General features: G+C 41.6%; 1 protein-coding gene across 5 annotated transcripts in view; it reads right to left on the reverse strand.

The window, feature by feature from the left end:
• Positions 1 to 40: 40 nt before the first annotated feature.
• ABCA6 (ATP binding cassette subfamily A member 6) overlaps positions 41 to 22,643 on the reverse strand; it is a 74,711-nt gene continuing 52,108 nt past the window's right edge. For 4 of the 5 annotated variants that reach the window (XM_047831687.1, XM_047831688.1, XM_047831686.1 and 1 more), the window contains 17 exons: positions 21,175 to 21,282; positions 20,092 to 20,265; positions 19,764 to 19,877; positions 15,857 to 15,976; positions 13,903 to 13,980; positions 12,294 to 12,385; positions 11,243 to 11,363; positions 10,044 to 10,161; positions 8,639 to 8,730; positions 7,988 to 8,154; positions 7,442 to 7,517; positions 7,270 to 7,364; positions 6,493 to 6,612; positions 5,976 to 6,116; positions 4,277 to 4,356; positions 2,223 to 2,278; positions 41 to 2,091 (listed from right to left, as the gene is read on the reverse strand). In XM_047831687.1, coding sequence (XP_047687643.1) covers positions 1,990 to 2,091; positions 2,223 to 2,278; positions 4,277 to 4,356; positions 5,976 to 6,116; positions 6,493 to 6,612; positions 7,270 to 7,364; positions 7,442 to 7,517; positions 7,988 to 8,154; positions 8,639 to 8,730; positions 10,044 to 10,161; positions 11,243 to 11,363; positions 12,294 to 12,385; positions 13,903 to 13,980; positions 15,857 to 15,976; positions 19,764 to 19,877; positions 20,092 to 20,265; positions 21,175 to 21,282 — 1,854 coding nt within the window. In that variant the 3' untranslated portion in view covers positions 41 to 1,989. Of the gene's footprint in view, positions 2,092 to 2,222; positions 2,279 to 4,276; positions 4,357 to 5,975; positions 6,117 to 6,492; positions 6,613 to 7,269; positions 7,365 to 7,441; positions 7,518 to 7,977; positions 8,155 to 8,638; positions 8,731 to 10,043; positions 10,162 to 11,242; positions 11,364 to 12,293; positions 12,386 to 13,902; positions 13,981 to 15,856; positions 15,977 to 19,763; positions 19,878 to 20,091; positions 20,266 to 21,174; positions 21,283 to 22,643 lie in introns of those variants that run through there. The other variant, XR_007146653.1, reaches the window with a different exon arrangement.

The raw sequence follows: 22,643 nt of genomic DNA on the forward strand, positions 1-22,643 counted from the left end.
CCTAATAAAAACCCAAGTTTTCAAAAACAAGCATATTATGATGGTTTTAGCAAATCATGTCGTTTAATCTTTTAAAATATTCATACATCATCTGATATTGGTTATTCAGTACTTTGTAAACATATTTCTACAACACTTAAGAACACTTATAACTTATAATGAATAGAAGCAAAGATTTCATCATATCATTACGTGAATGATTATGTATGTTGTGGTCTTGTACATCTGAGCAAGACAGGAGAATTTATTGCCTGAGTTTTAGAAAGAATTTAAATGCAACTCTTATTATGATATGAATTTGTCTTTACAGGGTGCGAAGGATCCTGAATAAACAGTACGATCATTTATCATGGATTTAGAAATATAATGTTCCAGATATAATTTTGATGTATGTAATGTAATATATGCAGATAAATATTTAATTGTATGAAAGTTTACAAAATGGATATGAAAAAGATTAAAGTACAAGAGTAAATGAACAAAGAATACAAATAATTAACACAAAATAAAATGCAAACATAGAAAGCTAGAACTCCACCATAAGTTTAAAAGTAAATTAAAACAATTCCAATGTTTTATCAGCAAATATGCATATATGTTTAATTAAGAAGTTATGTATACTATAATGATTCCACCCCTGTAAAAGAGTTCACTAAAGAAAGAAGTTGATTTTTGTGGTTTTTTTTGGTGTGGAGAAAGTGTGCTGATTCTTTTATTCAATTTTATTCCATTTCTATATTTTTCTCCATTATGCAAATGTTCTTCAATGAGTATCACAATTTGTTTTAAGTTATATAACATCACCAAAAAAAAAAAAAAAAAAAAAGGACATCAAGAATACTGCTTGGTATCCAAAAAATTTTCTGGTGATATTCAAAATGAAATAACTATTGCTTAAGGAAAAAAAAATAAAATTACATGTAAAGCACACACATATTTTTTAAAATTTAGTAATAAAAATGATACATGCATGTGTGTATACAGATAGAAACACATGTACATATACATATGTAAGAGGGAAGTGATTTTAAAATAGCAGAAAATACAGTTGGCCCTTGAACTACATGGGTTTTAACTGTGCAGGCTTACTTACATATGGATTTTTTATCATACAGTACAGACTATTTTTCCTTATGATTTTCTTATAACATTGTCTATTCTCTAGCTTACTTATTGCAAGAACACAGCAGATAAAACATGACACACAAAATATGTGTTTCTGGTATTGGGAAGGCTTCCAGTCCACAGTAGGTTATTAGTGGTTAAGTTTTAGGGGAGTCAAAAGTTACGTGCAGATTTTTGACTACATAGGGGTTTGGCATCCCTAATCCCCATGTTGTTCAAGGATCAACTGTACACAGAAAACTGCTAATGAGCTGGTGAGAAATCAACACCTCCCATAATCACAAAATAACATATTCAAAAATTTTAAAATCTGAACAAATGCTGCGATGCCCCTATTTTCAAAAAGTATGTTTGAACTGCTTCTCCAATGTACGTGCTTGTTCATTTGTGAGTCCAAGGGACTCCTCACTCTGTGAATTTCAAAACAATTTCTGAAAAGTTTTCAGAGGAAGACTCTTGGGTTTTACTTGTGTTTCACAGCAAACCCATAAACCTCATGCATTCCAAATGGGCGTGTAGCACATAGTTCAGCAAGGGAATTTTTTAGTAAATGTCATATTTCAAAGTTATATGCCATGTTTGAAGTTATACTTCAAAAAAATTCCAAATTTGTGATCATATTTTCACAATACCTGGTACCTGGTCTTTAAGTAACTTTATCAATACTTTGTATTGGCTTTATCACAGATTTTCTATCATTCCTAAATTTAAGAGGAAGAATGATTTTGAAATTTATTCATTTATTAACTAAACATACAAAACATACCTGATATTGATGTTAATGATTTTTAAAATTATACATACTGCCAATTATAACATATAACATAAGCTTATATGACACAAAGAATTAATAGGTTTGAGCTTTTAAGAGTCGTCTGAAGGAGAGAGGAGTTCCCATCTCATGGTTGTATCAATTTCTTCTTCAAAATTCCCCAGCTCCTGTTCCTTAGAAAGCTCTAAAAATACCTAAACAGGAGACATAGCAGAAGGAAAAAGAATATCAAGTTGTTTATTGTCTTCCAAATTAATAAGAAATATAAATGGTACTAGTGTGTGAAATTTACAGGAATGATACAAAACCATCAAAGCTGACCCACCTTTTCCAATGTGCACTGGGAGAGGCTGTATTCTTCCAGGTTAAATTTATGTTTCACTGGGAGGGGGGGTGAAAAAAAAGACAAATAGCAGATGCTTACAATTTATTACTAAGGATTTTTTCAAAGGCATACAAAATAAAAATACACACGATTAAAATAAATAGAACATAAAGCTGAAAAAAAACGCTTGGTGAAAGAATGGAATCACGAAAAGTCATAGTGTTAATATAAATGCAAATTAAGACTCTTAAATACAGAGAAAAAACAGGGTTATGGGGGTGGGGGTTAGAGGGATGGGGAAAAGGGAGATGGGCATTGAGGAGGGCACTTGTTGGGATGAGCCCTGGGTGTTGTACGTAAGCGATGAATCACGGGAATCTACTCCTGAAGCCAAGGCTACACTGTATGTTAGCTAACTTGACAATAAATAAATTTTTACAAATGCAAATTAAATTAATCTTGATAGTAGAGTTTTCTCATATTACATTTTGATATGGTTTATTACTTAGTATGTATGTCTTGGGAGACATATGAATTCCTTGAGGAACTACATAATTGATTAGTACATTCTTACACAGAAGGAAGATTTCAATCCCATCCCTTCCACTTTGAAAGGACCCAATACTTCTGTGTCACTGTCTTCAGCCAGTTTATCTGCTGTACCAAGCTCTATGCTGGGCGTCCCCCCCGGGAAATCCTCGTGAGACTGGTCATCGAATTGACATATTCAAGTGTTCACAGCTTACTACTCACCCAGTGAGAATCTTCTGTGTGTGAGCCACCCTTGGAACCATAGGCAAAGGAGGGGTGAAAACAAAACCCCTGCGTTCTAAGGGCAGGAGTATGGGCCTTAAATAAATAAGGACTTAAATATGTAATAAATGATGATTACTACTAGGGAGAAAAGATAAATCAGGTAAAGGAAACAGGAAGTGCCAAGCACTCTTTTTTTTTTACAGGATGGCTGGGGCTGGCCATAGTTACCAGGTAAGAATTGAGCGAAACTTGAAAGAAGTGAGAAAGCAAGGTGGGTAGTTAGGAAACAGAATTTCACGAAGCAGAATCAGCAAGTGCAAAGTCCTGAGGCAGGAGTGTGCAAGTCTGGTAGCATTTAGGAAGTACTGGGAAGTCAGGGTGTCCAGAGCGGAGGGAATAAACCTGGGATTCGTATTCTCTCAAACACGATGGGCCAGGTACAGGTCTAGACACTTGACAAACGAACTCATTTAATCTTCCCAATGACCCTGCCAGGTGGGCACTGATATTACCTCTCATTTCTAATGTTTTTAAATGTTTATTTATTTTTTTAGAAAGAGAGAGAGAGAGAGAGAGCAGGGGAGGGGCAGAGTGAGGGAGACAGAGGATCTGAAGCAGGCTCTGGGCACTGAGAGCTGAGAACCCGATGGGGGTTTCGAACTCACGCACCGGGAGATCGTGACCTGAGCTGAAGCCCCACGCTCAACCGACTGAGCCTCCCGGGCTCCCTTACCCCTCATTTAGAGATGGGTCATCTTAGACCTGCAGAGATTCAGTGGCTTTACCAAGGTAGAGGGGCTGGCACAGGAGTTGGGGGTTTTCACCACTGTGCTGTGTGAGAAATTACTCCATGACAGTCTGCTGAAAGCCAATGAAGAGGAAGAACAGAGAATTTCCAGTGGCAAGAGGAGCCATGCACAATGCAGGGGACAGACTGAGCAAGAGACATGGACGGTTCATTCACTGTGACAGGAAGGCAGAACACACAGGCACAGAGGCAGGTCTCCTGATGGATGGGGGCAAGGTGTTCCGCTCAGGTCACATGATCTTATGGTGGGTGGGATGGGAGACTTGTGTCAGGCTCCAGGCTGACAGTGCAGAGCCTGCTTGGGATTATCTCTCTCCCCCTCTTTCTGCTCCTCCCCTGCTCATGCTCTCTCTCTCTCTCCTTCTCTCTCAAAATAAACTTAAACAAAAGAAAAATATATTACACATATTACACAATTATCTACCATGAAATTATTACCTAAGTCTGAACAGATTCTTCCAAAATTTTATTTTATAAGGATAACTCTTACCTGCCTCTAATTTGTGAAAGGTCTGAGATAGAGGGTACACATCCGCCAAAGGTATCTTATAGGCCAAGAAGGACGAACACCTGGGAATACGAAAAATGTCATATTTGACGTTGAGTTTCAAGGGGAGAAGATGACCATCAAAATAAATACTGATATTAACATCAGTTTCCTCTGAAGAAAATAAAAATAATGCCAGTTAACATATGGCTTACATATAGAACAAATAACATGACCGATGGAAAATCCTTAAAAGGTCTTTGGTGGCTGCCTGTTGGAGCGAATTCTCCCAGAAATAATGCAGCTTATCTGCATATATGCTCAGTGTATGTAAACCTATCTGTTATTGTTGTTGAACACGGGCATCTGAACTGATCCCTTTGCTTAGTTTAAATTAGGTTGCAATTAGGGGTGCCTGGGTGGCTCTGTCGGTTAAGCGCCGACTTGGGCTCAGGTCACGATCTTGCCGTTCGTGAGTTCAAGCCCCGCGTCGGGCTCTGTGCTGACAGCTCAGAGCCTGGAGCCTGCTTCAGATTCTGTGTCCCCCTCTCTCACTGTTCCTTTCCTGCTCTGTCTCTGTCTCTCACAAATAAACATTAAAAAATTTTTTTAATTAGGTTTTAATTAATTAATATTTCATCTTTGTCACTAGAAATCTAAGGGAAGGGGGATGTGAGGTTCAGAGAGAGGGACAGACTAGGGAAAGTTCCAAAGGCTTTAACTATAAACTTCCCTGAGCTCTGAGGACAGGAAGAGCCGGAATGGATTCGGATTCGTGGCGTCTTGTTTCCACTTGCCACTTCCAGCTGCATGACTTCGTGCCTAGTCTCAGCTCATCCTCAAATGGCTGTCTGATGCCCCCGGCTGGCCCTAGAGCTGCTCACACCTCCAGCCCCGGCCCCTTTCAGCCCAGCCCTTCCTCTTCCAGCCTTGCCGCCCATGGCCATCCCACCTAGATCAAAATCGCTTCTTGGAGTTGTAACACCAAGAGGCTGGAAACAGGACTGGGTTACTTGCCCTGGCACAGCCTTAGAGAGTTCCGTTATATTCATGCTGGGCTAAAATGGAAATAGCAGTTGCTATCCCTGCTTCTTTGGCGTGCTCCTCTCTCCAAGGAGTTCCAAATTCAGTTCTTGTCCCACCTCCTTGCACCGTCCCCCACCAACAGGCAGGCATACACAAACACACGCGGACGTACAGGTCCACACACGCGCCTTTCCGTTCTCCGTTTTGAGGCGTGAAAACTCATTAGAGGGAGAATGTTTGATGATCTCGACTGCTGTTTGTTTCCTAGAGGGGAATTCACCCTAAATACGTTACATCTTTTAAACTGTAAATATTTACATCTTTTAAATATTTTCAGGGAGGTCTGTGGAAGGCGCATGGGGCCAACCGTGGTCCCGTGTGGGTTCCATGCAGGAGAAGTTCCTTTCCCCCAATTTTTCCAAGTCCTGTTTTGGGTTGGGGCCAGCCCTGGATGGCTGAGGAGGCTCATGCAAGGTGTTCTCAAGCCTTCCCAGGGGACACAGCTTCCTGGGTGGCTCTCCAACCTCTTACAATCTGGAGGAGTCTGTAAATCGGTTTTTGAGGTCCCTAACTATTATTATGAAGTCAAATCATCCTGAAGTTCTCACAGAGCAGAAAAGAAACCACTTGAGTGGGTAAAGCCAACAGGTTTTTCCATAATCAGAAGCTCCTTCACCTTTCCTGCTGTGCAGCCTGTGGGAAGAGCTTCAGAATCTCGGCTTGGACCCAAGTCACCTGGGATGATTCCTTCACTTTCAGTTCTAGAACGTAATCCTTGCCAAGTTTGTTTTTCAGGTGTTGGATGGAGCCGATGCACCTATGGGCAAGAAGGAAAGCATGTTGGAAAAAATGTTACTCCTTAAATTTCTTACATTATTCCTTTTTTTTTTTAATATTTATTTTTGAGAGAGGGGCAGAGAGAGTGGTAGAGAGAATCCCAAGCAGGCTCCCAGCCATCAGCGCAGAGCCCAATACGGAGCTCGAACCCACGAACGGTGAGATCATGACCTGAGCTGAAGTCAGACACTCAACTGACTGAGCCACTCTTAGATTATTTTCGAATTTCAGATGGAGGGAAAGGGGCATCCCTGATCGAACCGAAGGAAAGAACTCTAGGTGCTCACAGTGATTTCGCCCTTCCTGTGGGGAATCTTGTTCTGAGGGTCAAGCACAGACTCCAGAAGGACACCCACCTCAGCCTTCCAGACACCATGATGGCGACGCGGTCACAAATGGCCTCTGCTTCAGCCAGGTAATGGGTGGTCAGCAGGGCCCCCTTCTCTGTGTTTTTAATGGCTGCCTTGATCATCTGCCTGAAGCACATCAAAAAATTACCATTAAAAAAAGGGTAGAAAAAAAGAGAGAAATGGAGGGAGAATTGTAGAAAGAAAATACAGTTTAGGAATCATTTTTATCAGCCAAGTTTCTAATTAAAAAAGCAGAAATGTGAATATCGATTAGGTCTCTGATAATATGAAGTGTTTAATATTTTTAACGCTTTGATATTAATATTTAATATTTTTAGGTATGCCAACGGTATTCTGGTTAAGTATTTTTTAACATTTATTTATTTTTGAGAGACACAGAGAGACAGAGTATGAGCAGGGGAGGGGCAGAGAGAGAGGGAGACAAGAATCTGAAGCAGGGTCCGGGCTCTGAGCTGTCAGCACAGAGCCCGACGTGGGACTCGAGCTCACAAACCACCAGATCATGACCTGAGCCGCAGTCAGACGCTTCACCGACTGAGCCACCCAGGCGCCCCAAGGGTTTTTTTCTTTTTTTAATGTGAATACCACATGAAGATGATACAACATCAGAGAATCTATGTGTTAAATATTTATTTTCCCAATTATACGGATTATCTCCACTAGATTAGAAATGAGTAGATTTGGTGTCCCGAGATCAGTTTAAAAACACAACTTTTGCGTAAAGGTTATACTCCTGGCTCTGAGGGTTATGATAATGCTCACCACATTTGCTGCTGCCCTCCTGGATCCATGCCCGTCGATGGTTCATCCAGAAGCAGGATAGGCGAATTTCCCAGGATGCTCAGCACAAAACACAACTGAAAAGCAGAGAGGCACCTTATTTCGCTGCTTCCATCATTCCGGCCCTCAGAATAACATCACACATCACACACACCTTTCGAGTGGCTCCGGCCGTCAATTTCTGCACCGGCACATTTAGCTGTTCGCGCAGGGTGAAAGCATCCACCAGCCTGATGGGAAAAGGATGAGAATATCAGCGCAAAAGAGGATGTTTGGAAAATGTGATCCCACAGAAGAGTAATAGCTTTTGGAGGGAAGCCTGGCACTGTTCTTCTGAAACTTGAACGATCGATCGGAGAGAAGAACAGTTCGTTTTGGAACATGGAAGGCTTTTCATCTCGTAAAAAGTCCTGGAGGGTAACTAGAATTTCGAACTTGGAACTGAAACGGATGCTTATTCGTGATCATTCATTCATTTAACACCGTCCATCATTATATGCATTGTTGTGTTTTTTAAAGATCCCTCAATCAAGGATGCAGGAAACAGCTCCCGTCCTCCAACCCTGCCCTACCACTGACACTCTCTGAAAAGGTGGAGGCGTTGCTTCTCCTCTCCGTTCTTTATTAGTGAATTCAGCATCAGCGGTACAGCCTCCCTCCCTGCCTCGGGACCGAAAGGGACCAGACGACCTCATTTTACCGTGAGATGGCAACCGTGGCGTCCCCTTTCCTCAGCCCTTTGATGGCAGTGAACACCTCCAGATGTTCCCTCACTGTCAGGCAGGGCCACAGCACGTTCTCCTGAGGACAGTACCCCAGGAAGCCCACCATGCTGTCTCCCTGATGACCCCAGCCTCTCAGCTCCACCTGAGAAAGTAAACCGGTTTTAGACCCACACGCCGCCTTTCCTCTCATCTCACGATTCCCCAAGACACCACCACAAAGCTAAAAAATACCGCAAGTTTTTGAGCATCGACAGACTATTATCAGATTGAAATCATAAAGCCTTTGTCTTTCTCTGTCTGACTTATTTCACTCATTTCACAGTATACCCTCTACGCCCAACCACGCTGTTGCAAATGATAGAGATATTGAAATCATTATATTGTATACCTGAAACTAATTTAACACTGTGAACTGTGCTTCAATAAAAAAGGGCTTAATTAAAAAGATAAATAAACAGCCCAAAATTAAAAAGCTAAAAAAATGAACACAATAGACATCGGTTCATACATTTCTTCTAGAAAATCATCGAAGCTGCTAAAAATAGAGTCTCACGAAGATACAGCCTGCATTTATCACGAAATTTATAGTTTGGGAATAAAAAAATCATTCTTCCATTCTTTACTACCTCTCCAGCTGTGGGCTTTGCGATCCCAGAAATCATTCTAATAGATGAACTTTTACCGGCACCGTTAGGTCCTAGCAGTCCCAAAATCTCACCTGAAAGAGAACCACTGATTATCAATCTGGGAAGTGAATCATCACAAACTCCACGCACGGCACTATTTTGAAATTGATCACATACATGCAATTCATGTCGCCAAACCATGTCCTTTAACTCCTATAATTATATGGAATGATAGTGAAAAGCTTGTGGGTTTGATGTCAATAAGTCTTTTGTCTCCCAGATTACTTTTTTTCAGGGAAAAATGTGCCAGGTGCTTTTCGGTAGTAGGCACCAGATGTTCTGAGACCATGGTTGAGTGATCCCTAAACTTGGAAAGGCAGGGACATTTTTGTCCATCCCGAATTCCCCCACCTGCATCCAAGCCACCATTGTCTTTCATCTGAACTGATATAAGAGCCCCTTAACTTGTCTGGCACCCATATTTACAAGCCAATAATAGCCAATGTGCAATTTTTTTGCGACGCTTAAGCACTAACCAAAAGCTGGCTAAAACCTCTCTGGTGGCATTCTACTAACTTGGTATAAAAATCTCAACCCGTGGCTGTATTTCGCAGAGTGGCATCTAGTCTGGCCCTGCTCCCGACTCGGACTTCCTCTCTCCCATCTGCGGCTGCATCACTAGTCTCTCCGTGCCTCAACCATTCCAAAGGCAACCCCAGGTCTGAGTCCCTGCCCGTGATGTTCTCTCTCCCTGGGTGCTCTTACCTCTTCCTGTTCGCATAACTGACACCTTCTTATCACCCAGGTTTTGGCTTAAACGTTACTGCTCTAGAAAGGTCTTCCCTAACCCTAAGTGAATGTAGCACCAAGCTGCTCGTGCCATTTCACGTATCTGAATGCTCCACATAGAAATTGCTTGCTATGTGCTGGGGCACCTGGGTGGCAGACTTCGGCTCAGGTCATGACTTCATGGTTCATGAGTTCAAGCCCAGCATTAGGCTCTGGGATGATAGCTTGGAGCCTGGTTCCTGCTTCAGATTCTGTATCTCCCTTTCCCTCTGCCCCTTCCTCCCCCCTCAAAATAAGCATTAAAAAAAAAAAAATATATATATATATATATGAAAGAAATTGCTTTTGTGCTGACACTTTTCTTGATAAGTTAGTTTTGTTTTTTGATCCTCTCTTAGGATGTAAAATCTATGAGGATAGTGACTTGCCTATTTCTTTCATGATTATATTCCAGCACCCAAAGTAGTCCCTGGCATGCTTAAAAAATATATGTTGAATGAATGAATGAATGAATGAATGAATGAATGCTTCAGCAAGTACAATGGTGCCTATAAGATAGATGTTCAGTGGGTACTTTTCAAATAATGGTGAATAAGCTTAAGTGATTCTGCCAAACCTTTTTTAACACAGAAGGAGATATTTCTTGCTGCTATTTTCTTCTTTCTCTTTGAGAAGCAACTTTTCTTCTGCCCTGCATACTCTTTGTGGAGACAGCTAGCAATTATGACAGGTTTCTGGAATAGAGGACAGTGTGATTTTCCTCTTAAGCTTCAGAGATGTTATGTTCCTATGTTCTCACTGCTGGAATCTTTCTTACTCTATGTCATAAAACAAAGTATATTTCAGATGGACAGTAATCAAATCAATACCACTTGTTTCAAATGTAATGTGCATTCGTTGATGTCAACAATATTTCTTGCTTCTAAAATTAACACAGATAGCTTCGTGGAAACTGGCTCATTGCCTTCCCAGAAGTGCCCAAGCTCACGGGCACATCATAACATCTGTCTAGCAGATAAAAGAGTAACCCTTTAAATCTTAATCCCTATTCAGCATTTTAAAACAAATCTCACCTAAATTCCCCAACTTGGGAAATGTTTTGTTTTGAAATGATAGCTCTACCTATCAAAACCCATTTTTCTCAAAAGGGGAATAGCACCGGGGCTCCTGGGCGGCTCAGTCAGTTGAGGGTCCCACTTTGGCTCAGGTCATGATCTCCTGGTTCCTGGGTTCGAGCCCTGCATCACGCTCTGTGCTGACAGCTCAGAGCCTGGAGCCTGCTTCGGATTCTTGTCTCCCTCTCTCTCTCTGCCCCTCCCCCACTCGCGTTCTGTCTCTTTCTCGCTCAAAAATAAACATTAAAAAAAATTTTTTTTTACAGTGGAATAAAACCATTATATTCTGTGTTCTCCTTTGACCTTGAGGACACCCCAAAGAAGCGCTTGCATATTTAAGAATTACGAAAAGGCACTGAACTCTGGGGGACCTGGGTGGCTCAGTCGGTTAAGCGGCCGACTTCAGCTCAGGTCAGGATCTCATGGTCTGTGAGTTCGAGCCCCGCGTGGGGCTCTGTGCTGACAGCTCAGAGCCTGGAGCCCGCTTCCGATTCTGTGTCTCCCTCTCTCTCTGACCCTCCCCTGCTCATGCTCTGTCTCTCTCTGTCTCAAAAATAAATAAATGTTTAAAAAAAAAAATTTTTTTTAAAAGGGCACCGAACTCCAAACTTTTGCAATGAAAACCAGCATATCGCCCTCTATTCTCGATAGCTCTTGAATATAGGGCCGTTAACATCCACTTTGTCACTTGCTTTTCTACCTCCTCTGAGAGTGAAGTGGCCAGGGCAGTTGCCGTTCTTATTCTTTCTGCTTTCACATCTTCATCCTCGTCACCAGGTTCTTCTGGATTGGGTTGAGCACCTCTACTTTGGGGGGAAATTCTGTGGACAAAACGAAATGTAGGACAGAGGTTTCTTCGTTATGAATGATATCCCTCAGTCAGCAGCTCTGTGATCGTGCCATTGTCCTTTCTTTCAGTAAACTGGTGATGATGATCATGGCCCTGTGAATACACTGCTTCTGCTTTCCCTAAGAGCTCCCATCTCCGTGGCCAGAATTGCTCCCTTCATGCCCTCCATGTTGTTGCCCGTCTTCCAGTTAGAATCTCTGACCCGTGCGAATGTGCTGACAAATAACTGCTGCTGCTTTCAAAATCAGGTCACCTACATCTTCTCTGTTGACTCTGAGCCCAACTTAAGGACACCTGACATTTTCTTCAGCATCTTTTACTGTCTGCCCTTCCTAGAGCTCTTCTGGAAGGTCCCTGTTATGAAACACTCTGGGCTACATTCCTCAACCAACTCCATCCCACCTCCTCTGTGCAAGGACACGTGATCACCTGAGAGGAGAGACTGGCATATCTGAGTACTCATTAAATTCCGGAGGAGGGGCGCCTGGGTGGCTCAGTCGGTTAAGCGTCCGACTTCAGCCAGGTCACGATCTCGCGGTCCGTGAGTTCAAGCCCCGTGTCGGGCTCTGTGCTGACAGCTCAGAGCCTGGAGCCTGTTTCGGATTCTGTGTCTCCCTCTCTCTCTGACCCTCCCGCATTCATGTTCTGTCTCTCTATGTCTCAAAAATAAATAAATGTTAAAAAAAAAATTAAATTCCGGAGGAATTGAAAACTTCCCTCCGCCGATGAGTGACAGAGAGTCCTGTTTCTAGGCAGTAAGTCAGCAATCCAGTGACCATCGTGAAAATCAGCCTGCTGCGTACGTTGTCAATATAAACCCACGCCAACAGGTCAGTAGCGCAGCCGCTACGTAGGAAGGTTCAAATATGATACTAAATTCAAAATTAAGTTTTCTCCCAACCTGAAAACAGGATCCCTTCGCGTTATTTTCTTTCCCCATTTTGCTTCCATGCATCTCAGGAGAAACACCAGTATCAATGTCTGAAAGTAGGGCTAGGAGCAAAGAACAGCGGTTACACGTCGGCATCAGTTCACAAATATTATTTAAGCGTCTGAATTAAATTGGTGGCCTTTGTCTTCAGGTAAAATACAGGCAAATCATTCTTACAAGTCCAGGGAGAAAGCCGGCTGTCCAGTGACCATCCAGCTCCGTGCCTCCTTTCTGCTCACAACCCACATCCTGGCTGTCAGCCGAGTTGATCTGCTCTACCTTCAAAATCACCCAGAACCCAACTGCTTCTCACTCCTGCCTGTGCTGCTCCCTTCCAGGGTCCAGGCCGCCATGATTTCTTATCATGATATTGCAACACCTTGCTCCCTGGTCCCCTTCTCCTTCTCCTCCCCTTGCCCCCAACATCTATGCTCAACACAATAACTAGAACTACTCTTTTACAACATGTCTATAAATAAACTTAAACACAAAAAAACACAGGGTGCCTGGGTGGCTCAGTCGGTTAAGCATCTGCCTCCTGATTGGAGCTCAGGTCATGATCTCATAGGTTTATGGGTTCGAGCCCCGCATTGCACTTTGCATTGGCAGCATAGAGCCTGCTTGGGATCTTCTCTCTCTTCCTCTCTCTCTGCCCCTCTCCCACTCACACTGTCTCTGTCTCTCTCAAAACAAATAAACTTGAAAACAATAAAATAAACTAAAACATAAGTCTAATCATACTGCTTTGCTTAAAACCCTCCAATGAGTCCTCAGTTACTCAAAGAAAAGGTAGTCCTTAGAGTGACCCAGAATGCTCTGTGTCAGCTCTTTCTGTCCTCTTTGCACTTTACCCCGTGACCTCTGAGATCTTCTCTTGTACCCTTCTCTCCTTGGTCACTCTGCCACAATCACACTGGCCTCCTTGCTTACCCTGGGACAAGCCAGGGCCCCTCGTGCCCCTATTACAGGAATGCTCTTCCCCAAGCTCTCCCTACAGCCTGCTTTCTTGCCCCACCTCCAATCTTTAGTTCTCACTCAGGCCTTTCCTGACTACCCATTGGACACAATATATACTATTTATTTTAGTTTATTATCTGGCTCCTTCAACCAGAATATAAACTCTACAGGGGCAGGGACCTCTGTCCAGTTTTGCTTCTACGTCTGGAAAAGTAATGACACGTTATATCCAGAGACAGTAGCTTTCTTCAGCCCAAGCATACCAACAAAATCATCTTTCCCTTTCATTTTTATTATTCAACGTTGCCCTTTTTATCTCTAATTCAAAGGACTTAAGTTACATTGAACCTGTGTTTCTTACAAGCTCTCTCAAACTTGGAGGTGGCATAAACAGGATAAATAAACACGAAAAGTTAATTTTATATTAAATTCTGGACTTACCCAGTCCACTCAGGCATATAAAAACTAACTCATGATTTGGACTCATGTCTGAATTATCTTATTCTGAGACTGTATCAAAAGGGCTTTCAAAGCTGGTACCCGTCAGATAAAACCAAATAGTTATTGTAGTAAATGGTAACTATAAAAAAAAATAGGTAAAGAGGTAGAAAGGCCTTCTTACTATTAGGCATACTAGAAGATCAACTCCACTCAGATCAAAATGGCGGTCCTGATTGTCTGAATGGTATGCCTGGGCTCTCTGTGAAGACAGAAAGAAAAAGAGCTAAGTGGAAATTCATCAGCTTTATGATTTGCATTTAAATAATGAAATTCCAATAAACCAACCAACCAACCAACCAACCAATCAATAAAATGAAATTCCACAAATTGCATATTTTCAATGCAAGCATCAAGCTTGAGTCCTCTGTATGCCCTGGTGACAAATATCCCACTGCAGGGAAGAGAGGGGACCCCTACTCAATGCTGTCTCCCAGTGAACAGGTGACCTGTGTCTGTTCTCTTTTCCAATCTTTTGTTGTTGTTGTTGTTGTTTAATCTTTTGTTTTAACATTTGCTTCAGGTCTACTGAAGGCATCACAGAGAGAGTATCCTTGTGAAAAATAATAGGGATTGACAATATTTGTCCCAAATGCCCCTCAAGAGCCTTTTCTGGGCCCCTTCCTACCCTGATGGTGACTTTCCCACCATAATAGTTAGCCACATCATGCTATTCTTCCTTCATCAGTCAGTACGTTCAGAAAGTAGCTCATTCTTCCTAAATAATATACGACAGATATAAGTTAGTGTGGTTCACTCGGCAGGTCTGCTTATATTTTAGGGGATTGCTTTAAGCAAAGGAAGGGATTTCCAATTGAGAATTCTAAGTGTTCCTCAATCAATGGAAAAGTGCTTTTGCAGACAGAGGGCTTTCCAGGGGCCCCAAGAACATGAGGGATTAGGGCAGCTTTCTCTACTTTCTTTGAAGTATCATCCAGGATGATGTGGGGCCCTAAAGAGCATCTTCCTGGTTGAGCTATCCAGCACATCTATCTCCTCGTGCATTTCTTTCCATTTGAATCCCACTTTCTTTTTTTTTTTTTCAACGTTTATTTATTTTTGGGACAGAGAGAGACAGAGCATGAACGGGGGAGGGGCAGACAGAGAGGGAGACACAGAATCGGAAACAGGCTCCAGGCTCTGAGCCATCAGCCCAGAGCCTGACGCGGGGCTCGAACTCACGGACCACGAGATCGTGACCTGGCTGAAGTCGGACGCTTAACCGACTGCGCCACCCAGGCACCCCGAATCCCACTTTCTTTAATGCCTCCTGGTCTTTCCTGTTTCAGTGCCTTTGCCTCCCTCCACAGAACATACTTACCTTCTGCCCCCCTCTCCTGCTAATTAATTCTGACTCATTCTTCAGGATCCTGTGGAAGCATTGCTTCCCCCAGAAGAATCATCTGACTCTCTAGATCATGTCAGCTGTGCTTTGTATCTTGCCCTTGGCACTTTGCCCTTCTCTTTTGGAACTTTTAAGCCTTTTGCACTGAGTTGTTTCACCAAGTGAATGGTGAAAGAATGAATTGTACTATCTTGCTCATCAGGTGTCCCCAATGGCCCGCATAGTACCTGACACAGAATACTGTTTCCCAAAGACAAGCACAGGGTCCAACACAGACCACTGGTTAATGTGTATTTTCGAATGAATAAATGACCCTGTATATGGTTTTATCCTCACAATGGATAATGAATACCTATTAAACTAGGCAACGGTTTTCAATCTGACATTAGATTTGAATAGCATTTGACAATGCTTACGTTTTGCAAAGTGCATATGGCAAAACTTTATTGAGGTTAATTTTTCATGCCAGGAAATTCACCCATTTTAAGTATACAATTCAAGGATTTTCAGTAAATTTACAGAGTTGGGAGAGCATCACCACAATTCACCTTAGTAACATTTTCATCACCCCAAAGAGATACCTCATTTGCATTTGCTATCAAACCCCATTCCCAATCCAACCCAACCCCAGGAAACCACTAGCCTGCGTTCTGTCTTTACGGAATTGGGGCAAAGCACTTTAATAGGCTGCATATTCAAAATTAATGACATATTAACGGTTAATATTTCTTACCTCTGCCAAAAAAGCTAGAAATTCACCCATGGTGGATGAGGGAATTAATATCATGCTGGAAATCAAGACAGGTAAGTTGAAGTGATTCATTACAAGGGTGTCAAACATAATGGTTGAGGTCTACAAGGCAAGTGAAGATATATTGCAGGTCAGACATATACAGTCCATTGATATTGGGGAAAATATTTAAAATGTAAATGTTATCATCTATATCAGAATTTCCCCACATACAGATTTACCACTTTCAGATGGAGAAGGGAAGGGAGGGGTTTTAGTTAATGAGAATAAACGTGACTGTGAGCTCCCCAACAGAAACATTTTACATAAAAACCTGGAGATTAAGGCAAAGACTTCCTAAGAGTGCATTAAGTGCAGTCTAAGACAATAAGCTAAAGAGAGAAATCACCCTTTTACAGCTAAGGTAACAATATTGTGAATGTATAAAAACCTGCATAAGATGAGAAGCTATATGGGTAGTTACTTTGTTTTATTTTTTTATTTAAAAAAGTTTTTGTAATGTTTTGTTTATTTTTGAAGGAGAGAGAGACAGAGTGTGAGTTGGGGAGGGGCAGAGAGAGAGGAAGACACAGAATCCAAAGCAGGCTCCAGGCTCCGAGCTGTCAGCACAGAGCCCGACGCGGGGCGCAAACTCACGAGTCTTGAGACCTGAGCTGTCAGGTCATGACCTGAGCTGAAGTCTGATGCTTAACCGACTGAGCCACCCAGGGTCCCCTATGGGTAGTTATTTTAAAAAGTCCATACTGCCTCCTACCTAGACTAATGCTTTCTCAATGTCATTCCTGCTCCATTTATGCCTCATTCCAAACAGATAATTTTATCTGCATTTTGATTACACTGATTGATTTTGAGACTCTGTATTTTGATTACAATGGACTTATTTGCTTTCAAAATACTGGTAAATGTGGGATGAGGGATAAAGATGATTTTTCATTGTTCTGTTTTAAGGATCAGTTTATTAGTCCACAGTTGTATTGAGCACTATTTTTGAACCTTTTCTGGATCTTATTAGTGTGAGAATTATCATAAAAATAGTAAAAGTTGTAGCTATTAAATTCGCTGAATATCACACAAACCCCAGGCATTAAGAACCTGGCATGCGTTGTTTGTTTTAATGCTCACAACACCATAATGTGGTCATTCTTGCTATCCCTTCCTTGTATGGGAAATCCAGGGTTTGGAGACCATAACTAACATCCCCAAGACCACACAGTCAGTCAGTGACAAAGTCGGAATTCAAAACCCTATGTGTGTGTGATGCCTAAGTCTTTATGTCAGAAAACGATACTGTTTAGTGGGTTACATAAGGGAATGTTGAATGGCTACTCAGTGAATTTAGAGTTTGGGGGGAATGGATAATCTGCACATAAAAAACAATTGGGAATACAACTAAAGAAGTTGTAATCAAGGGTTCAGTAGGAGCACAATAAGCATTTTAGATGGCAAATTCAAAAAAATTTTCTCTTTTTTAAAAAATTTTTTTTTTCAACGTTTATTTATTTTTGGGACAGAGAGAGACAGAGCATGAACGGGGGAGGGGCAGAGAGAGAGGGAGACACAGAATCGGAAACAGGCTCCAGGCCTGACGCGGGGCTCGAACTCCCGGACCACGAGATCGTGACCTGGCTGAAGTCGGATGCTTAACCGACTGCGCCACCCAGGCGCCCCCAAAATTTTCTCATTTTACAACCAATAAGCTAAGACTCAGTGTGCCAAGAAGAGAGGTTACCTCTCTTCTTGGGCTGACATCATGGGCACCATCATGGGCTGACAGGTGCTTCCTTATTAGACAGGGACCTAAGATACCCATGAGGTACCACACCCTGTGGGCTATGAGAATCCACTGGACTCCAGAAACAAATTGACAGCTGACTGTGGCTTCACTCAGTGATGGAGAGGCCTCGCCTACACTGTCCTTGCAAATGCACCCAAGATCACAAAAGGACAGCTGCACTCCCCATCGTCCGATACGTTTCTATATGTGATCTGTGAGTGATAATGAATGACCTGGCGTGGTTTAAATGGATACTAACTGCGTCGTGCAAGATCGGTCCTCGCAACACACGTTGCCTCAACACATATTTCGAATGAAATGATAAGTTCTTTGTACCAGGCACAAAGGTATTGCAAAACAGCTTGAGGTCTGTGCGAAGATGGACGGTGCATGGCAAATCAAAGAGTTACGCCCAAATCAAGATGCTGATCAGAACAGACTTTAAATTAATATTGTCAACCTTGCTGCTACCTCATACCTTGTGACATGTGTAATGATGTGCGTGAGGTTGGAGGCGTCAATTTTATTCTTGAGTCGCCAATAGTTTGTGTGTGACCTGGAAACAAGCGACTCATTTTTCCTCCTCTATAAAATGAGGCGAATGATACCAGATAATGAATTTTTTTTTAAATCTGACTTTCCAATATTCCATAAGTATGTAGCTTCTTTTCACTGATAGAAAAATAAAATGTTAGAGACCAACACACTGAAAGAGATACAGATGAGAAAGGAAAAGGGAAAATAATCAGAAAGTATAAACCTGTATTATACTGGAATACTAGAGTATATATATATTTTTTACATCTTGGACAAAGAAATCTTTATTTTCCAAAATTTACTTTGCCTCTGCAATACTGCCTCATCTAATTTTACTCTGTAATAATTAAAAAATAGTTGGCAGCAAAGGAAAAAGCCACCCAATCATATGTAAATATATTTCTATTTGAAAAACAGTGTTTTAGAGCTGCGTGTTCAATTATCTGCTATAGCCCTTTATTTACTAGTTGGTTCATATCACAGTGTGAACGTCTTAACCATCACGTTATTCCACAATCCTAATAGGACAGGTGATTTGCATTAGCATGACTTTGCTTAGAAAGAGCAGAGTCAAATTTCTTCATTCATTCATTTATTCACTTGCGGCTGAAAAATTATGCGAAAGAATTTATATGACAATGCGGAATCTATTTTGCCTTCTACCATGTTTTGAAGGAAATTTGCCTTCACAAGACTTTCATTATTTATATCTTCCCCGCTCCCTAAGCCAAGCAGTGAGAGCTATTGTTCTGGCAGATTCTGGTGTATCGAGTCTGGAAAGCCTTCATATTCTGTTGAACTGATAACCTTTGGGGGCACCTGGGTGGCTCAGGCGGTTGCGCGTCCAACTTCGGCTCAGGTCATGATCTCTCGGTCTGTGAGTTCGAGCCCGGCGTTGGGCTCTGTGCCGACAGCTCAGAGCCCGGAGCCTGTTTCAGATTCTGTGTCTCCCTCTCTCTCTGCCCCTCCCCCGCTCATGCTCTGTCTCTCTCTCTCTGTCAAAAATTTTAAAAAAAGACAGAAAAAAAAGAGAAATGATACCCTTCGAAATCCTAGAACTTGGCTGACAAAATTCTGTCCGCATTTTCAGCAATCTTGGGCATTCAGTAATCTTTCATTCATATTGACCAATAAGTTCTCTGGCGTAGGTACAAAAACATCTCCAATCTTGGAAATTATTAGCGTCTGAGGTTCAAGGATACCTTCTTGAAGCCCGTAGAAATGGACTGTGACATTTGACAGTACAGTCCATTTCCGCCGACAAATGTTACAAAGCCATTTTTTGTTCTAATGTCACCAGGGAGCCCTGTATTCTGAAGAACCCATAAACTCAATAGTAGCACCTTGCCCTTCCGGTCTTCTGTAAGGTTCTCCAGAAATGCTAATCAAAGGGTTGTACGTGACTTCTTCAGGAAGGTCACTGACTCGGAAACATGTAACATTTCCTCTCCTTTCTACAGTGCAATCGAAAGGTATTACTTTTTTCCCATTTCTCAAGGCAAAGGTGACCATATCTAACGTGACAGTGAAAGTTTAAAAAATAACTCTCTCTATCAATAGGTTTGTACGTGTACTTACGATAAAGAAGCAAAATGACCAAAGGCCACTATTTTTTCTCCTCTTGCGAAAAATAAATGATATCACATACGTCAAGAAGACCAGTGAAGCTGCATAACCAAGCGTAATCACAGCCTGAAGATAATACAAACAGTATCAGGGTCAAACCCTGAAGTATTAACCGAGGGAAAAATTAAATTACAAATCTTTTAAAATGTCTTATTGCACATGCACTTTGAATTTTTTTTTGGTTTTAGTTGATGACAAAATGAAAATGCATATGTCTTCCTTATAGAAAATACCAAGCGTTATAATTTATAAGATATTGTCTATATGGTGTGTCACTTACCAGGGCAAACACAATTCGACTTGTGATATAAATGCTCGTTATATTTGCAATGTAGAAAATTAAATACATTGAAAGGAGAAGAAAAACGAAGAGGCTAATATCCACCAGTGCCTGCCCACACCAGTAGGCAGAAGGGTAGAGGCCAGAGATCCATAGCTGGGACTTAGCTCTCCTCTGATGAGAAAACAGGAGATACACAGATTCAGTTGAAATCCAAACCCAAAACAAACACACTGGGGGAGATTTTAAAGATAAATGGAATCAAGTCATTGTAGATCTTCTAATAATTTAATTATGCACATACTATTTAGAACCCGAGGTCTAAAGAGCCAATTCCATAATGGCGGCCATTGTGAAAACATGTTTTATTTTATAGGTTAGATTCCCACTTTAACACATGCCTAATGAATAGAAAAGCAGATCTCATACTGATCAAAGCATAGGCCTCCTTCAAGAGAGATATTGTTCTGTGACCTGAAGGACAATACCCATTACCCAAGTATGTTCTGGGACTTCCAGGCTCAGAATAGGGATGGTGATTCAAAGTTCACCTGGCCCATTGGCTAAATCTGATTTAACTGTTTTGCTTTGGATCACAGACAGGAACAAATACAAATACAACCACAAATTTTATCTTTGTAAAATATAAAGTCAAATATAATTCAGGGCCCACTTCAGGGTCTACACCAAAAAGAATTGAAAGCAGGGTCTCAAAGAGATATCTGTGTCTATCACAGTAGAAAGGGGACATAAGTCTTCAATCTGGTCCTCAGCGTGAATATCAACGATTTCTTCCTTTTCCTTGGGAAATAACGCAGTCGAAAGTCGTATAATAATCCCCTTTGAAAGTTTACATTAATTTGAGTCCCTGTAAAATTATTGCATTTTTCCTGAAATTTTGAAGTAAAAGATACTTTGTGTTTTGGAACTAAACTTTCTGACTTGATAGAAATAACGCTTAACTATACTATCTAAATTAAATGCATGTTTATATGTTTTCCTCACAGGGAAACATTTTGAACACACACCATTTAGAACACAATTTCTGAAGTCCCCGCAGTTCCCCCCACCCCCCTTTCTTACTTTGTAATCGCTGACACTGCTCATGGAGATGTAAGGGGACATGCTGCACACCACCCAAAATAAGAACATGGAACCTTCTGGCAGCCCAATCCAGAATAACACGTAATTCTGAAATGTAAAAAAGGCACTTTAAACTGGTGAATGTTTAAAAAAAAAAAGAAAGGAACCAACGCTAATTATCATCCAGAATACGCTTTTCGAAGTCTTAGAAAATCAAAATAAAAGTGTATGTCTAGTTCAGCAACATCTATGCATGAAGGTGGGAGGGGAAACGATGTCCGATCATTTAATGTGAGGCTTCACCTTCTAGAAGAAAACAAGAAGCAAAATATAACTCGGGACCCACATCAGGGTGTACATCGAAAAGAATGAAAGCAGGGGTCTCTAAGAGAGATCTGCCCACACATGTTCATAGCAACACTATCCATAATAGCCAAGACGTGGAAGTAACCCAAATGTCCATCAAACAGAAGAAGGAATAAACACCATGGGGTATATATACATACAGTGGAATATTATCCAGCCTTTAAAAGGAAGGACATCTTGTCACATGTTACAACATGGATGAATTTTGAGGGCATTACTCTAAAGGGAATAAGCCAGTCACGAAAAACTAAATGCTACATGATTGTCCTTATATCAGGTATCAAAAAGTAGCAATAAATTAATAGAAACAGAAAGGAGGACGATGATTAGCAGGGCCTGGGGGAAGGGGAAAATGGGCTGCTCTTGTTTGATGGGGATGAAGTTTTAGTTCTGCAAGACAAAGAAGTTCTGGAGATCTGTTTCACAATAATGCAAATAGACTTAACACTACTGAACTATATACACTTAAACATGGCTAAGAAGACGAGTTTTATGTTATGTGGTTTGGCCACGATACCAAAAATAATCATTTGGGAATTACGATCCTGGAAACACAGATGATTCCGTTCTGAGTCGTACGTCTTTCTCAGCAAACCCGGTGATAGATGTGTGAAGACACCAGCGTCTAGTCAGATGTATTCTGAAGATGAAGATGGCCCTTCGTGCCACCAAGCCAGTGGGCCAGGAGATGAACTTTGAGTTGCCGTCCCCAAACCAGTGTCTGCCTGGGGTGGGTCTATGCTCAGGCAGGGTACAGGCCTGCCTCTTGGGTATAATTCAGTTCAGCGGTACGGTAGGCTAACTCAAAATAATTCTACCACTCTCCACTTTACTTAAGGCTTGAGGGGCTTTGCCCATCCGTTCAAATATTTCACCAGGTGGGAAAATGCCTCACTGTTTTCATAAGAACGGCCGAGAGAAGAAAGGTATGTGCCGCTGGGGAGGCCTAGGAGAGGAACCTTGGGGCCTTGTCTATTCTGATCCTGAATAAACAAGTAATGACATTTAGAAACTAAAAGATCAAGAGGGGATAACATCTATCTCTTTCTACTGCCAGTTGATTCTACTTTCTGGAGTGTTCCCTTCAGACCACCCTACTCTTG

Source organism: Prionailurus viverrinus, chromosome E1, assembly GCF_022837055.1.
Source record: "Prionailurus viverrinus isolate Anna chromosome E1, UM_Priviv_1.0, whole genome shotgun sequence".
NCBI lineage: Eukaryota > Metazoa > Chordata > Mammalia > Carnivora > Felidae > Prionailurus > Prionailurus viverrinus.